Source organism: Castanea sativa, chromosome 1 (assembly GCF_040712315.1).
Source record: "Castanea sativa cultivar Marrone di Chiusa Pesio chromosome 1, ASM4071231v1".
Lineage (NCBI taxonomy): Eukaryota > Viridiplantae > Streptophyta > Magnoliopsida > Fagales > Fagaceae > Castanea > Castanea sativa.
The window spans coordinates 65,520,300-65,539,748 of NC_134013.1; the positions used below are offsets into that span (position 1 = coordinate 65,520,300).

At 31.6% G+C, this 19,449-nt stretch overlaps 1 protein-coding gene, 1 long non-coding RNA gene and 1 pseudogene across 2 annotated transcripts; all 3 read left to right on the forward strand.

Moving 5' to 3' along the window:
- The first annotated feature begins 361 nt into the window (after positions 1-361).
- Positions 362-1,886, forward strand: LOC142621584 (uncharacterized). Its single transcript, XR_012841812.1, has 2 exons — positions 362-557; positions 913-1,886. It is a non-coding gene; the product is annotated as an uncharacterized LOC142621584 (long non-coding RNA).
- A 1,480-nt stretch (positions 1,887-3,366) lies between these two features.
- LOC142632366 (aspartyl protease family protein At5g10770-like) lies at positions 3,367-6,830 on the forward strand (annotated as a pseudogene).
- A 718-nt stretch (positions 6,831-7,548) lies between these two features.
- Positions 7,549-18,552, forward strand: LOC142632374 (aspartyl protease family protein At5g10770-like). Its single transcript, XM_075806799.1, has 3 exons — positions 7,549-7,570; positions 16,413-16,850; positions 17,485-18,552. Exons 1-3 carry the CDS (start codon positions 7,549-7,551, stop codon positions 18,375-18,377), a joined length of 1,353 nt encoding a protein of 450 aa, XP_075662914.1. The 3' UTR covers positions 18,378-18,552.
- Positions 18,553-19,449: the final 897 nt, after the last annotated feature.

A 19,449-nucleotide genomic window follows, 5' to 3' on the forward strand; every position in this document is an offset into this window, starting at 1 on the left:
TTTCTTTTCTTTTCTTTTCTTTTTTAACTGGAAAAATAAGAAGTTACACTGTATCTTGCTGCATAATGAGGAATACAGTAGGTAGCATTCAGGGAATTTGTAGGGGTGGAATGGAGATTCATGGTAAGAATGCACAACAAAGGAAGTATATGCTCAACATTAAGTCAATTTGAATAAGCAAAAAAATTATCTAGCATAGCCATAGTTGAATAAGAAAAAAAAAAAACACTATCAGAGCAGCCATAATTTGAATAAGCATCATTTGTTTTGATTATCGTCCTACTGTTAACCGGTCTTTGTTGTCTCTGTTGCTTATGTTCTAGCCATTAGTGACCAATATGTTTCATTTCCCTACGGGTATAATGTCTGTTACTTCAGATGTCTTTCACCTAACAGACCTTTCCCCTTGCGGAGAAGTGCTACATCCCAACCTCCATGTAGAGATGGTAACTATAAATCAAACGCTGACCCTTCTGATTTGGCCTACACCCTCTTTATGACTTGACAAATGCAGAACACTAATCTAGCTCCCCAGGGCCCAGTATCATTACTCATGAGTAAGTTTCATTTTACTTCTACTGGATATGTCAATTTATAGTGTGTAGTACAACAAAAAGAGCTACTCAATGATATCTTCTTTTGCTAAAGCCTTAGCTTAAGGTCACAGGCTAGCCTTGGCTCTTTTTCCACTTGTATTGATCCCTCTTTTCCCTTACTTGCGATAGCTATTCTAAATCCATTCAAGGACCATTATGGTTTTTGCAGCTTTGGGTGTATGCCTATGTTCCATCCTTTGCCCCTATTTCCTAAAACTTAATCTAGAAGTTCCACATTCATGTGGCCAATACTTTATGGAAGCCAGATATGATTCCTCTATCCCTACCTTTGTAAGATGGTTCTATACTTTTGCAGAACATAAAAGGACCAACCTTCAGCTTACCCCATTTACCCTCAGGAAGTTCGGGTCAGAATGCTACCGACTTTTTAGTACAGGGAGTAAGTGTTTAGATACAGAAGTTATGTGGGCAAGTTTCCTGGCTTCAATAGATTTGCTCGTGTTTAACAGAAGTAGAATTGGACTCAAAGGTCTATACCCCAACAATTTCTGCCAGGCAATTTGGCTTAACCCAAGCCACTCCAACTCCTCCTTTAATGCTGCTTGGCACACACGAGTGGCATATCAAGCTTAGGTTGGAGAACAGTTGGCTTTATCACAAGAGAAGGATCTGAAAGGCATTGATTTTCAATGATTAATGGAGTTTCCAGAATCTACTAAACTCTTCGATATCTAGTGGTCTACATATATGGAAGTTTTCAATAAGACATTTATTTGGAACACTCTGAAGGCTATTCAACTGCCATTTGATCCTGCTGAGGATGAAAAATGATTAGTTGACTTGACAGGTTCAGGTATCTATCCTGCATAATATGAATCTTATCCTAGTCAATGTCTTTATACTCTTCATCACATTGTCTATATCTTTCCTATATATTCAAATAAGATTCACCCAATTGCTATTTGCTAGTGTTTCTACCAAAATTGTGTTGTTACCTAAACCACTCCAACAAGTCCCTCTACAAGAATCAATGGGAGTGAAGAAGAAGCTAATGGCAGATGCTTTTCCAAAAGCTAAGGCTAGGTCTAAGTGCAGTCACGAGACTAGTCTAAAGCCAACATATATCTGAAAATTAAAAGAGCAAATCAAGCTATTGATCCCAAAAATTGGAGATGGAGTTTATAGCATCATTGTAAGATAATGGATCTCCACTATTGGATACCAAAGCAAAGCAAACCTAACCATACTTTCAGATTCATATCTTTGTTGTGCTGTATGAACTTGTTTCTATCTGCCTCTAGCAATTTGAATAAGGCTCTTATTTCTGCTGCTAGTGCTTCCATAGTCACCTTTATCAGTAGATGAACTATTTGCATCAAACTCTACCCTTTACTTCATTCTAATTCAACATGGAGATCTTTATCATATAAGGCATCTCTTCTAGTAACCTTTTCCTTCGAGATTGGATTTCAAAACCTGTGACCTCTAAACTTTCTCAAACCAAGAAATTTGCACTTTCTTGACTTTAAATGCAGTTTTATATGTTGTCCACTTTACACATGCACATGATCTTAAAAAATAAAAATAAAAAAACATATATTTTCAAACTCTACTAATCCACTGGTTTGTTTGACCAAACCTCTGGAGAAATTTTGAAATCGATGGTTTGTGATTGAGATGTTGACAATGAATGCTAGACCAAGGCCTAGGCCTAAGGCTCCCATTACTAAAAACGTCTTTATCCCTTTTATAAAAGGCTCCACCGTCCACCCCTATTATAAGAAGGCCCAAAATTTTATGATTGTAATGGTTTTGCATTATTTTTCCTATCCCAAACAATGCCTCCAAAATATTAGATTAAAAAAAACCCAACACAATTTTTTTTTTTTTTAGAAGAAAAAACCCAACAAAATTGAATCCCTAAATTGTTTGGAAAAAAAAAATTATAACTCTGTCGAATCATTAATGATAACTAGTAAGTTACTCGTGCAATGCACGGATAATATTGTAATATTTTATATAAGATGATTTTAGAGAATGTTGTATATGTATTATAGTATAATTGTTATAAAACTTTATTAGTAATGAGTTCATCAAAAAATAAACAGTAATTATAAATTGCATACACGTATTCATTATAATTATTCAATTGAAGTAATGAAAAAAAAAATTGGAGAAAAATTATAGACTAAAATTTCTTATAGAATGTGTCTTTCTCTCTCCTTAATTCTAAAACAAAATACACATCTCAAACACCCACGGTTAATCACATCGTTTACAAAACCCACAAATTTACAACATCCGATGTTGACATTGAAATCGTAATCACCATTGTCGCTCAATATAAAACGCAAACCCTCCTTCCTTGGTTGTAGGCAACTCAAACGGGGTAGGAGTAGATGAAGCAACAATGTTAGAGTTAGGTAAGTGTCATCGAAAAATTGAAGGTAAATGATATCATTTTTTGTCTATGTATATTTGCATACACATATTCATTATAATTATTCAATTGAAGTAATGAAAAAAAAAATTTGGAGAAAAATTATAGAATAAAATTTCTTATAGAATCTTTCTTTCTCTCTCCTTAATTCTAAAACAAAATACACATCTCAAACACCCACGATTAATCACATCGTTTACAAAACCCACAAATTTACAACATCTGACGTTGACATTGAAATCGTAATCGCCATTGTCATTCAATATAAAATGCAAACCCTCCTTCCTTGGTTGTAGGCCAACTCAAACGGGGGAGTAGATGACGCAACAATGTTAGAGTTAGAAAGTTTCGTCGAAAGATTGAAGGTAAATGACATCATTTTTTGTCTATGTGTATTTGACATGGGATAGCATGAAGGCAATAGGTAGGTATATATAAAGGGCTAGAAGTGCAAGAGGTGAAAAGAGTGAATTAAAATGCAAAGTGTTTTGTGTGTATGTGTGAGAGATGAAATGTCTTCAAACATTGAACCAAATAATACAAAGAATATCTTTTTTTAATTAGAAAATTTTTAAAACATTGAACCAAATAAAACCAAGAGTCAATAATTAATTTGTTCTTATCTCTGATGTGAGTTAAGGTATTTCAATTCTCTTCATAGAGTGCGCCACATGGCAGAACCTCATACTCTCCCGTATGAGGTCTCTGCTTTTATGTATATATATTGATTGATATATTGATGATTAATTTCTCTTAACATCGTGAGGCTTTAATTTTTGTAAATCAATTTCCTATATAGTAAATTGTCAACATTAGCAACCTAATCTCCCACATGTCCACACACCAAAAAATATCTCTCTCAATTTCCTTTACAAAGTGACACAATTGGTTAGTTTCACATCAACAACATAATAAATAAGTTCCTAATTTTTTTTAGTGATACAGTAGTTAGTACAAATTTTACTATATATGTCTTATAAATTTATAAAATATCTAAAATTTGAAGTATAGCATTTATTGTTGCTGCACTCCTATTAAGCTACTTCAATGTAGCATTTTGGTCGATTCAGTCCATTTCAGACTAATTCAATCCACTTTGGTACCATTCAGTCCAGTTCACTCTATTTCGGTCCAATTCTGTATATTTCGGTCTACTTTAGTGTTCAGTATATTTCGGTCCAATTCGGTTAATTTCGTTCTACTTTGGTCAAATTCAGTTCATTTCGGTCCAGTTCGGTCATTTTATCCACTTCAGTCTACTTTGGTCCAATTCGATCCATTTTGAACAACTAATACATCCATCGATAAACAATACATGTATAAAAATTTCTATTAAAAAATTAGGATATGACACAAGTAAATAACATATTAACTAATTAATAAATATGTTAGTAAGATAATATAATATGAGTTTGACATTAGTGTGGGTTAAGTTGTGACCATGGTTAGAACTATAGGGTTGTTTGGTAGCAGATTTCAAGTATCATTGTTCAAAAAGATGTGAAAACTATGATTTAAAAGGTTTTGTGAAAATACGAGTTTAAAGTATTCATAATGCAAAAAATGTGTTTAGTACCATGTTTCAAATAATATATTTTAGGGGAAATTACACCTTGCCCACTTGTGGTTTGCCCAAAAAACACTTTGCCTACTTGCAGTTTAAAAATTGACTCTTTACCCACTTAAGGTTAACTCTGTTTGTCTTCTGTTACCCACCTCTGTTAAAAATAGGGGTAATAGTTTTGTTACCCTTTTATGTCTCTCTCCTCTCAAAACATAAAAAACTAAATTATCAAGGGAAAAGAATATCTAAAAGCTAGGTTTTGTAAAAATTAAAACCTAACTTTTACATCTTCTTTTCATGTATCAACTTTTAAATCTTCTATTTAACACATTAAAAATTGAAATTATGCATCTTTATGGTGATGTTTTCCTGTTCCCAAAGTACAAATCCTTATTTGCTACTGCCCTTGGTTTTGGTAGCCAATTGTTCACTCTGTAAGGATCTTTATATATATTGTTTAGATTCATGAAGCTTAGTTTATCACATCACTGTCCTAAATGCCCTCTTCATTCTTTGTTTGTATTTCTAGCATTGTCTTCATTTTTATGCTTACATTGGTTGGTGTATTTTATCCATACAACCGAGGAGCTTTGTTTACTGCACTGGTAGTTATATATGCACTCATGTTTGGGATTGCAGGATACACATAATCCTCTTTCTATTGTTAGCTTGAAGGAAAGAACTGGGTTAGTCTAGATGAATTCTTTCTGTGAATTTAGCTTAGGCCGTGGTGCTTCTTAGAGTAAGACCTGGTGAACTTAATTGATTTTTTTTTTTTTCCATTCTTTTGGTTTAGGTGAGGAAACACATAATTTCAATTTTTAATGTGTTAAAATAGAAGATCTAAAAGTTGATTCATGAAAAGATGTAAAAGTTAAGTTTTAATTTTTACAAAACCTAGTTTTTAGATCTTCTTTTCCCTTTATTTTTTAGTTTTTATATTTTGAGAGGAGAGAGACATAAAATGGTAAAAAAAAAAATACAAATTTACCCATGTTTTTAACAGAGGTGGGTAACAGAAGATAATTGGAGCTAACATCAGGTGGGTAAAGTGCCAATTTTTAAACCACAAGTAGGCAAAATGTTTTTCGGGCAAATCACAGGTAGACAAAATGTAATTTTCCCAAAAAAAAATAAAAAAGATTATTTAGAGACTAAGGATAATGTCATACATACACCTTTTTCTTCTGTTATTGATGCTATAGAATTTCAACCTATGAAGTCTATTTCAAAATAATAGTCTTTTATCATCGTCCAAGATATCAATTAGTTTTTGGTGTATGCGGGGTTCGAACCACGTATCTCTTATTTGACAACAAAAATCTTTAACAAATGAAATTAAGCAATAGTAAACTTGTGAATTTGGTACTATAACTTGATTATTTTTTACATTTTATTTGCACTGCAGGAAGGCCACGAAAATGCTCCACCAATTCACAATGCGCATACAATGAACACTATGATGACAAGTCATATACAGTTGGATATTTCAGCAAAGAGAGGCTAACCATAACATCAGATGTGGTGAGCAATTTCATATTTGGTTGTGGCCAAACCAATGAAGGCCTCTTTGGAGGCATTGATGGGTTGCTAGGCCTCGGTCGCGGCCAAGTTTCCCTTGTACAACAAGCCGCACAAAAGTACAAGAAGTTTTTCTCATATTGTCTTCCTTCCACAATTAGCTCAACAGGATATCTTACTTTGGGAAAAAGCAGTGAACTTTCGAGTTCACTAAAGTTCACACTTATGGTAATGCTTTCTCTAGGGCAATCATTCTGTGGCCTCAACTTGATTGGAAAAAGTGTGGGTGGGCTAAAATTATCGATTCCCACATCGGGTTTTTCAACTATGGGTACTATAATTGACTCTGGGACAGGCGGTACACATTTGCCTCCTACAGCATACAACGCATTGCGAACAACATTTCGAAAAATGATGCATAATTGTCCCATGACATGCTCAAGTATGCCACTATTTGATACATGCTATGACCTTAGCAAGAGCCAATCTGTTTCAATTACGCGCATAAACTTTTTTTTTTTTCAATGGTGATGTGAGCGTGGATTTGGAGAAAGTGGGAGTACTTGTCATGTTGAGCCAAACAAAAGCTCATTTGGCCTTTTCTGGAAATAGTAATCCAAGCGACGTTGCCATTTTTGGGAATGAACAACAGAAAGAATTAGAGGTGGTGTATGATGTTGTTGGAGGGAGAATTAAGTTTCGTCCTGGTGGTTGTAGCTCATGGACTTATAGTAATATAATAAAGTGAGCCAGTAATAGAGTAATGAGAAGGAATTTTGTATCAAATAATACTATATTAGGGATATCAAAATTCAGTAAATGTGAAACATGTCAACAAAAAATACTCACTAATAAATGAAAGATATGTGTTAATGGATAATTATTTTTGTACACATGTCTCTTGTTTATTGAATTTTAATACGGATAACGCAGTACCATTTTATATAAGCTGCTTTTTCAAAAGGAATAAATCTTGTGCCAAATAAAATAGCACAACAAATGTCATAACTCGCCCATGTGGCGAGTTATGATTGGTGAAGGGGTGGTAGTGGGTCTATGTGGGGACACCCCTCCACCAACTACAACTCGCCACATGAACGAGTTGTGACATTTGTTGTGCCATTTTATGAGGCACTAAACTTATTCTTTCCAAAGAGAGAGAACTTAAATATTAGCTCGTAGTGAAAATTACTATGGATTAGGATATAATAAATAAATCCATTGATAAAACCAATGGAAATGTTAAATGAAGGTCATTGGAGATAATTAACTCGGATGTACCGTAATTACCAAAAGTTCTTTTTGGACCTTTTGAAATAAGGATAGTGATTTAGAAATTTGAAAAATCCTAGTTAAATTCTCAATGTTTGTTTAAAATAAAAGTTGAGTGAGATTAGGGGAAATGAAATCTATGTCAGAACTCCTCAAGATCCTCTTCATTTATATAATGAAATTTTAGTCTTAATATGGGTAAAAGTGAATATGGTGGTAAGTTTTTTTTTTTTACTGAGGTTGTGTTAAGTTATTTAAAATTTTATTTCACCATAGAATGAATAATGATAACTGATTTTAGGTTAGAATATACTAGTAACTTAGCTTAAAATTCTTAAAATCCCAATGATTCATGTTTAAATGAATTATTTAATTATTGTTATGTCACTAAAATCTTACATGGATAAAAGAAAATAGTTCTAATAAATATTTGTTTATAAATGTTGGGGGAAATTACAGTAAACTCACATGTGGTTTGGTCCGTTTGCACTTTGCCTACCAGTGATTTAAAACTTAACACTTTGCCAATTTGAGATTACATTTGTTATGGCTCTGTTACTCACCTCAGTTAAAAATAATGGTAAGTATGTAATTTTACTCTCTTTTTATGTCTCTCTCCTCCCAAAACAAAAAATTATACTAAAAAACAAGAGAAAGAAGATCTAAAGGTTAGGGTTTTGTTGTAAAAATTATGAACAAACATCAACTTTTTTTCCATATCATTAGCCTATTCCAGTTTCTGAGTAGCAAACCTTGAGTCTACGAGGGATTCCTAAATTCACGAGATAAACTAGAATCCACCAAAGAAAAGTTTAAGAAAACTCTGTAATTTTATTAATAATATATATTTTGCCTCTGACGGCTACAAAACATATAAATACTGAGAAAAAACGTTTGAACCCCTAATTTACACTAATTACACGATTAAATGACAAAATACCGAAATTTACCAAAAATGAAAAAATTGGGTTAAATGCATAATCATAAAATACTGACCTTAAAGGTCATTCCAAAACAAGTGAAACCTTATTCTAACTTTTGAGTAAAAATTTATTAAGGAAACATAAATTACTATAAATGGCAAAATCGCAGTTTTCAGACCCTAAATGAAGGATATCGCCATTTTCAAGAAATACCTCGTGACATTTTTAAAACTATTGCTTAGAAGGCCGTTTTGCTTTAGCCTACCAAATTTCATGCGATTCTAACTCTGTTGCTCAAATGATTTTTACTAGTGCTTTTTTGCCTTGTGCAATTTGAAGCGCACTTGAAAGTTGAGAATGGTCATGACGGTCTATTCTACATCAAAAATTGACTACAAGTTGACTAAAAATTGAAACTAATAGGGACCAAAATGATGGCTACCAAAGATGTAGTAGGTACAAAATTGACAATAACTCTAAAATATAAGGATCAAAATGGTATTTTTACATAAAATTTATTACAAACTAATATGTCACCAATTACCAAAAGAATAATTTAAACATTTATTTACGGGAATTGTTAACAAACATTTAGAAACATTTTATGAAAAAATGATAAAGCAATTAACATGACCCTTAATTTATCAAGCGATTCAAATCCACCAATTATATTAATCATCATGTCAATTTATAAGTTTTATATCGTTAAAATTTCTTGAACCTTTTGATATTTTCCTTGAAAAGTCATACATGCTTGTATCCAAGAGATAATGTCACATAGAAAGGAACAAAGCGAGAACACGCGTGGGTGACTCTATGAGTGCCAGCCAGCCGAAGTAATGGATGTACTCTTTTGTATGGCTAAACATAATGACCTTACTCAAAAGAAACAGAACAAAAACAAAATTAAAATAATGCCAATGATGACTTGACTTGACTGAGTTATGGCTTAATGGATGTCGTTCACAAACGCAAATGTCAGGCGGCGGATTTAAGGTATTCATATAAAACAATCTGACTTTGTACAAAAGGAAAAAAACAATTATGGCATAATTATTTTTAAACTAGCATATGTTTCGGCTACCATAAAAATTATATATATATATATATATATTGAATACCCTAACTTGAAAATCCAAAATTTTGGGTTCAACCAAAATAATTTTCACACCCAAATATAATTCTTAACCCTTAAAAATGCAAATAACAACAATAAAAAATTAGTCCAATAAGATTAGACCAGCAAACGAAAACAAATAAACAAAATATTCAACAAAAAATTTATTAAAAAAAATAGTACCAAGAGAGATATTGTGGCCATGATTTCTCCTTAGTGGCACTACCTGCAACTTTGCCTCTCTGTCTCTCTCTCTCATCATTTTTAGACTCACTTTATTACTCTCATTTCAGTATTCTCAATTCTTACTTTTTCTCTCATCAATCCCTTTTTGCTCTTTCATTTTGTTAATAAAAGAAAATTATAAAACTTCATATATTTGCATGTTTTTTTTTTTGTTGTGATATCGATATATTCAAGTTTGCTTTTTGTTAGATTTTTTTATAATTAAAGTTTCTTAATGACTACCAAAAAAATTCCTAAAGCTACCACTATGTAATTATATTATTTTGTTAAAAACATGTCTTGGCACCCCTTCTCCAACCATTTTTTTCCCATATTTTTTTAATTAAGATAGGAGACATTTGAAAAGTCAAATTCTCCCTCATAAAAACACAGTTTTTGATTTCTAGATTTTGGTCTTATCTTTAGTATAATCCTACCACCACACACCCTTGGTGCAATGGTCTCTCTACAAGTATAAGTGCTTGTGGGCTGTAGAAGGTAAGGGTCAAGGTTCAAGTCTCCAAGAAAGAGATTCACACATATATACACTTAGATTAAGCTAGATTGGAATTTTATCTTGTATAAAAGAAATAAATAAATAAAATTATAATCCTCAAATTTTTATGACTTTCATTTTGATCCTTGTATTTCTCTAAACCTGTTGTCGTTCCTACCATCATATTATTATTATTATTTAAATGTTATTTTTAAACTAGCAGTGTAGTCCATTAGCCATTTTGGCATTTTCTGTAAGCAAGATAACAACAATGACTAGAATGATAGCAAATTTAAAAATATAAAGACCAAAATGAACGCTATGAAAACTTGAGGACATGTTTTAGCCCAGAAATTATTTTCTGTGATTATGGGCAAATTGAAGAATGCTACAGACAAAACAATTTTTATAATATTTTTCACAATTATTGAACTGACGAGTTTTTATTAATTCTCATATGAGCTCACCACTGATATGACTTTTTTATATACCAATAATAACTTGTCACCTTAAAGATTGTAAAAAAATTTATGAATTTTTTTTTTTTTTGTTCTTCTAGGTATATCCGGGCCGGCTGTTAAAGATGCATTGATGTTATGTAAAATAAATTGGAGGTCAGTGCATATTTGCAATAAAAGTAAAAAACTTGGCTTACAGACCAAGTATGATTGGGCTTGGACTTGGGTCTTGACTGTTGTGCTTGAATATCTATAAAAACTAAAAAGTGAAAATTATATGTCCACAATATCTAAAGGTTGGCTAACCCTTATGTATTTCTACGTATTTCTTTCTCTCTCTTTCTTTATTATTTTTTTTAAAATTTTTGTCTTTAATGATAAAAAAGTTGAAACTTAATTTCTTATTTCAAATCATTAGATTGAGTTAAGATGAGATTCTAATTATCTTGATTTTATCATTTATGTGCAAATGAGATGCTATAATATTTTAGAAGGTTATTGAGTTCAAGGTTGAGAGTTGAGAGTTGAGAGTTGAGAGTTGAGAGGAATCAGGCTAACTGGAAAAGGTGAAGATATTTTTATTTTTTTGTGTTTCTTTGCTTCAAAAAAAACTGTATTGGTCAATTTAATATGCATTATGTGATTATAAACTTTTAATGCATTTGAGATTTGCTTAACGTTTGTTATGTGGACTATTGGAGACCACATGTTGGTGACTGTGCAGGTACCATATTGAGATAATGACAGAAACAAAAACACGAAAATATAAAGATTGTGAAGATAACCATATATTCTAAATACCAAATTTACATTGAGGATGATTTATTTATTTATTTATTAAATAAGTTTAACATGAGAAAGCCTAAATATATAGGCTTAGAGTTTTTTTTTTTTTTTTAATCTAAGGTAGAATTCACTTTAACATAATCTAAAAAGCAAGACTTAAGTATAGTACGTAGGTGCTATTCTTTAAGTTTCTCTCTTAAGATTCTGTCATGTGACTTTTTTATCATAAATGGAAGTATATTTTTTTTTAAAGTTAAATAGTCACATGACAGAATCTTAAGAGGGAAACTTAAGAAACAACATCTAAGGTATTTTACATAAGTTTCGTCCTAATCTAAATGTATATGTGTATGAAGTTTTCTCCTAAAAACTTGAACCTTAGCTCTTACCTTCTCTCCTCTCACCCCCAAGGGTGCAGCTATAGCAAGGCCAAAAAATTTTAAAATTATTTTATATTATGTGTAAGTATTAAAAATCTTTAAATATTTATCTACAAAAATAGAAGTTGGCCCCCCCAAATGTTTGAGTTAATCCAATGATGCTCTTAAAAACCAATAGAATTTGTCAATTAGTCTAGTAGTTATTGGTCCAATGATGCTCTTACCTTCCCTCCTCTCACTCCCGGGGTGGAGCTATAGCTGGCTCCTCCAAAATTTTAAAAAATTATTTTATATTATGTGTAAGTATTAAAAATCTTTAAATATTTAGTTACAAAAATAGAAGTTGGCTCCCCCAAATATTTGAGTTAATCCAATGATGCTTTTAAAAGCCAATAGAATTTGTTAATTGGTCTAGTAGTTATTGAGATAATGTAGTTTTTGTTTTCTTTAATTCGTTTTTTTATACATGTTAAATATTAAACTAGACAACTTTTGTATAGTATTAGAGTTAAAAAAATGATAAGTTCCCTTAAAAAATTATCTTGTGAATATATATATATATATGTGTGTGTGTGTGTGTGTGTGTGCGCGCGCACGCGTGAAAGTTGTTAATTTTATATACAATATATTTATAAATTATGATCTACTCTAGTATCATAAAAATATTAATGTTTATATTTGTGTATATGCGTTTACGCATGTGTATGATGATTTATCTTAACTCGAGACTAATATATTAGTAGCAAAATTTGGTCTCCTAAACAAAAAATCCTAGCTTCGCCCCTGCTCACCTCACACAATAACTTATACTTATAGAGTGATTCAAATCTTTACTCTTCACACCCTACAAGTATTTATACTTATATGGTGACCATTACACTAATTTGCACGGTGGTCATAAAGCAGTGTTAAAGTCATATAATTCAGTAAAAAGCCAAATAGTTTAACCGACTAAAACTTAGCAGTAGCAGAATACAAACAGGCGAAACCACTATAAATAGGACTGCAGGAGTACAGGTTTTGAGCAAAAAACTAAACCATGGCTAGTCGCATCTCCTCCCTCCTTATGTGCATCCTCTATATCTATAGTTTCTCTGCTTTTCTATGCCTTCATGCCCATGAAGCAAGAGAGACTGCAGAAAACTACCACCTTCATCATTATCATACTGTTCAAGTCAGCTCTCTAATACCATCAACTACCTGCAACGCTTCTAGCTAAGGTTTAATACACACACTCTCTCTTTCTACAATAATTAAGTTCTCTGATTGTATTATATGATCATCGTCATCATCACCGTTATTATTTATTTATTTATTTATTATTATTATTATTGTTGTTGTTGTTGTTTTCGCTTTTATTGTCACAGAACCTGTAAAACTATAAATTTGGGAGGAATGCAATATAGTCAAGTGGAGAAACCTAGTACAAGAATCGTAACAAAAAGAATGTTCATGGAACAATGCAATAAGTCTAAGGACGTGGCATTTTTTCACAACTTTTGGAATTGATTGTTAAATAAAAAACATTTTTTGCAAGTTCTTTCTCACAATTATTGACATAATTTATTATAATGGATGCATAATAAAAATTGCGTCAATATATAATAGATCCAAATAAAAGTAACATTGTTCCAATAAAAACTCACCAATTTAAAAGTTGTGGAAAAAATTTTTTTATGAAAAATATTAATTTTATCATAGCATTACTCCCAATTAATTTTCTTTATGTTGATAAGATTAAAACATGAGAGAAAAAAATCCTAATCAAAAGAATAAACTCATTACAAGAATTTAAAATAAGATTACTATTTAAAGTACACAATTATGAAATAGAACAATTTGAAATTATTTAGTAGAATAAATCAAAATTCCATAATATCAGATATTGCAAAACACATTAGTATCTCTTCCATCAAAAGCTACATGCGGATCTTAGGTTTTTTCTGATTAAATAACGAAGCCTTTGTAAAAAAAAAAAAAACCTTTCATACGTTCTTAATATATTCTTTTTAGATATTAAAACCATTCTCTTTCTTGTAGATCATAAAAAGAATCGATTTGAGAGAGAAAGAGAGACATGTAATAAGGTATAAACAGAATCTGTTTATTTAATCCATCTAATTATTATAGAAAAAGTTTAAATGAAATTATTTTTTCTTTCCCCCTCGTATTAGAGAAAGTGCGGTTATACAATAAAAATTTGATATATGTGGTGTCGTATGTGCTATCAGTTTTGCATGCAACATGTCCATATATAACAAAATTAGTAGTATGTATTCAATCTACCAACTCAATAAATTAAACTTGACCCGATTCAACCTATTTTTGATACATAATATTGGTTTTTTGTGATATGATGGATTGGATGGATTGTAATTTTTTTTTTTTAAAGCTTGTTTGGGTCAGGTATGGGTTGAATTTTATTTTTTATACAAGTAACTAGACACTAACCATGCTATTAATAATTTTTTGAAAATTTATTTATTTCGTTTATTTTGGATTTTGTGACTTTGTTTAAATTTATTTGTTTGATTTAGTTTAGTATTTTGAGTATTAGTTTTGATAAAATTGTAATATTATTTTTCAATTTTATAAATTATATTCATTTGCTCAATAATGGGTTTAATGGTTGAATGAAAACCCACTTTTTTTAATTAGATAGAACAAAATAGCTGACAACCCAACCTAACCTAACTCGAATCTATGGGTGACCCTACAGGAGGGGTTGGAATTAGTTTTCAAAACTATCATAGGTTAAGTTCGGTTATAATTTCTCAATCTAAAAGATGTGGAATTGGGTTGAAAATACATCAAATCCAATCCATACAAACCCTTAAATATATATAACTCTTTTTTCTTTTCATTTTTCACCACATATAGGCATATCACATATGTTAATTTTTATTATGATGCCTCAAATTGATTGGATATTAATTGAGTGTGTGTTGTATGAGTATATGATGAGTCTCACGTCGAGCATATATTGAGGTAATCTAGACGTTATTAACAAATATTACATCTTTGACCAACATATATAATAGCTATTAGCAAGGAGCATTCTCCAAACATAATACACAATCCTTTCTCATCTAGAAATTTTAAAAAAATTTGGTATATAATGTGAAATATTATATAATTTTGAGTTTTTTTTTTTTTTTTGGACTGTTGCACGTACTCACTATAAATATTTTTGTGGGGACAATTATTAGAATTTTATTATTATAAAAAATAGAATTATTTTCAATTTAAAAACCTATTGTAGATAAATAAACATGCCTTTCTAAATGCTACCTTAAAACAAAACCAATGAGATTTTTTTTTTCCCCTTTTTTGCTTCCTTTAAATGTAGTCTTCAAAAAAATTTTTTTGAAAAGACTACGTTCCTTATTACTTTTCCATAAGAAGACAAGGCCCGGCCCCTCCCCAAGATATTCCATGGAGATTTGAAGTGCTCGATCTGCGATGATACCAAATCTTGGGCTTCCAAGTTCTTTTAGATGGATCCAAGAGAAGTCATTAGGGCTGTTATGTGCTAGCCAGATGGTCTTTGTAGTCTGCCATGTCAGGGTTGTTTTGCTGTAATGTGCGTTTGACATCAGTTTTTTCTTTCAACTTTTAGCTTTAAGGTACAAAATTACAATTATTTAAAACTCTTTTTCTTCGAAATACAAATATATTTCAATACACTTTTTTTTTTCTTTTTTTTCTTTTTTTTATACAAGATAGAATTTCTATTCTAACATAATCTAAGTGTATATATGTGTGAAGCTTCATCCTGGAGACTTGAACCCCGACCCTTACCCCCCACACCCCACAAGCATTTATATTTGTAAAGGGACCACCACACCAAAGGGGAGCGGTGGTATTTCAATACACTTTTAACAAAACTAATTAGCAAAAAGTTAAATAAGCTAACGTGAAACATACACTAAGAACAAGAGAGGGAAAAAGAAAAATAACGAAAGAGATGAATTAGATTCTAATTACATTTCAATTTTGTGTTCGGTAATTACCGATTAATTTAATGCTAATTGTCTTTATAATTTAAATGGACTTCAAATATTTGTGACAAATTTCATCATCTCTAATTTTGTGTAAAGTGTCTTGTCATGTAGATTCATGAATCTAAACTTAAAAAATATAAAAATAGTTAGGAGCCTTATAATTTAATTAGTTAGCACATTATGGTATTACTATTTCCAAAACATTCGAGATTCAAATCTCACATCTCCTATTTTAACTATCAAATTATCAAAAAATATATATACCAAATTTCTATGTAAAATTTTAATTGCGTAATAATTTTAACTTTTTTAAAACTTTTTTATATAAAAGAAAGTGGTGTCCTAACATTTAACTAAACTATTTTAAGGCCATCTAAAACCATTTTCAGGAAACATTTATTTAATACTTTGACCAAAAAAAAAGAGAGAGAAAGAAGAAGAAAGAAAAGCCATATTTATGACATTTATTTTCAAGAAATACAATGCTTATTTAGAAAATTAATAAAAATAATTTCTTGGACAGTAAGGTATCTAATTGATTAAATACAAGTTCAGCAAAAAAAAAATGATTAAATGCAAGAATTGTTTTGTTTTGATCCTCATTATATCCAATATTCATTTATGAATGTACTGTTCGAAATTCAAATTGATGATCCATTTTAAGTTCAGGTCCTAAAAGGGAGGCATCCTTAACAGTGATACACAAATATGGCCCATGCTTTCAAAGCAACAAAGACCAATTATTGGTTCTTAATCACACTGAATTCCTCCTTCAAGACCAATCCAGAGTGAACTCAATCCACTCCAAGTTCTCTAAGAACTCAGATGGCAACAAATTAAGAGAATTTCAAGCCACCACCCTTCCAGCTAAATCTGGTGGCACCATCGGTACAGGTAACTACATTGTCACCGTGGGCCTTGGCACTCCCAAAACAAATCAAACACTCGCATTTGACACTGGTAGCGACCTTACCTGGGCACAGTGTAAACCATGCGCTAAACAGTGCTATCAGCAAGTAGACCCAATCTTTGATCCATCTAAATCCACATCCTACACCAACGTTTCATGTCCTACACCCTTGTGCTTTCAACTCACTTCTGCCACAGGTAAACCATATAAATATAATCTCATTCAACAAAATAGAAAGGATTTTGGTACTATCACTACCTATTTTGGTAAATCAATTAAATATTTCATTTTTAACAAATTTTGCTTATTAAAATAATTTTCCTGTGATGTATTCTCTATCTAGCTAGTCAACATAACACTAACAGAATGATGCATTTAGAATCTCCAAAGTTTGGTGATTTTGACCTAAATTGGACGAAATTTCTTTTTAGGGGGGGGGGGGTGTTGGGGAGTTTGGTTTCGCTTCATTTCATGAAATATTATTAAGTAACTAGATATGTAGACTCGTCTAGTAAAATTAATAGTGTACTAAGCATTGCCCTTTTGCAAAAAGTAAATTGGAGAACTTCTTACCCAATAATTGAAAAAACACAAATTATTTAGAGACTAGGTAGAGTCACACATACACTTTTTTGAATTTTAACTTGTAAAGTTTGTTCTATAATAATAATTTTTTATCATCAAGTCTAAGATACCAATTAGTTTTTGATGTATTTGGGATTCGAATCCCAGATCTCTTATTTGACGACAAAAATTTTTACCAAATGAGCTTAAGCAATAGTAAACTTGTTAATTTGATACTATAATTTTGAAATTTTATTCATGCTGCAGGAAGCCCACGACAATGCTCCTCCAATTCAAAGTGCATATATGTTGTGCGATATGGTGACCGTTCATTTACAATTGGATATTTCAGCACAGAGAGGCTAACTATAACATCAGATGTGGTGGACAATTTCATATTCGGTTGTGGCCAAGACAACGAAGGCCTCTTTAAAGGATTTGCAGGGCTGCTAGGCCTTGGTCGCGGCCAAGTTTCCCTTGTTCAACAAGCTGCTCAAAAGTACAAGAAGTTTTTCTCCTATTGTCTTCCTTCCACAATTAGCTCAATGGGATACCTTACTTTGGGAAAAGGCAGAGAAGTTTCGAATTCCTCAAAGTTCACACCTTTGTTAACGCTTTCTCAAGGGCCATCATTCTATGGCCTCAACTTGAGTGGAATAAGTGTTGGTGGACAAAGATTATCAATTCCCACATCGGTTTTTTCGACTGCTGGTACTATAATTGACTCTGGGACAGTCATTACACGTTTGCCTCCTACGAGGTGGTATATTGTGTACCCGGCATATATGCCGGGTACACAATATCATTTTCGGCCTCCTACAGCATACAATGCATTGCGAACATCATTTCGAGAAAAAATGCGTAATTATCCGATGACAAGCTCAAGTTCTTCGCTATTTGATACATGCTATGACCTTAGCAAGAACCAATCTGTTTCGATTCCAAGCATAAGCTTTTTTTTCGGTGGTGGTGTGAGCATGGATTTGAACAAAGTGGGTATACTCTATGTATTGAGCCAAACAGAAGCTTGTTTAGCCTTTGCTGGAAATAGTAATCCAAGCAACATTGCCATTTTCGGGAATGAACAACAAAAAGGATTAGAGGTGGTGTATGATGTTGTCGGAGGGAAGATTGGGTTTCGTCCCGGTGGGTGTAGCTAATGGAGTAATAGTAATAGGGTCATGCTAATTAACGAGTATCAGGACATTCGTTAGCATTTCTCATAGTAATAATATATATAATAAAGTGAGCGAGTGACAAAGAAAACCTTTGTGTTAGCTCGTGGTGAGAATTATTATGGATTGAGATATAATAAATAAATCCATTGATTTTATCAATGGAAATGTTAATGAAGGTCATTGGACATGATTAACTTGAATGTACTGTAATTATCAAATGTTTCTCTTAGACCTTTTGAGGATGAATAATGCTTGTGTTACATAAAGTGGCACAACTTGTACCACAACTCACCTACGTGACGAGTTGTGAATGATAGAGAGGTGATGGTAGGTCCATGTGGGGTCACCTCTCTACCACTTACAACTCGCTGCATAGGCGAGTTGTGGTACAGATTGTGTCATTTTATGTGACATTTTATGTGACACTAGCACAACTTTTTGAGAATTTGTGATTTAGAAATTAGAAACATCCCAGTAAAATCCTCCATGTTTAAAATAAAATTTGAGCGAAATTAGAGGAAATCTATGTCAGAACTCCTCAAGTTCCTCTTCATTTATATAATGAAATTTTAGTTTTAATACATGTAAAAGTGAATATGGTGGTAAGTTCTTTTTTGACTGAAATGGTGTTAGGTTATTTAAAATCTTATTTTACCATAGAATGAATAATGATAACTGGTTTTAGGTTAGAATATACTAGTAACCCCAACGTAAAATTCTTAAAATCCCAAATGATTCATGTTTAAATGAATTATTTAATTATTGTTGTCCCTAAGATCTTACATGGATAAAAGAAAATAGTTCTAATAAATTTTTGTTTATAAATGTTGAATACAACAATCAGAGTAAGGCCAAATGCATCTATATGCCAGATACAATGAATAATAAAACAAATAAAGTAGTTGCCACCATCTCTGCTTTCATTTTAATGAATTTTTAGTGATGGTATTCTAATAGGCATTGAATATTATGCTAAATTAACATAGAATTTTAGAGAATCATGAAAGTAAGATCATATTGTGCTAGCTCTTTAAAAGAATGAAATGTATTTATG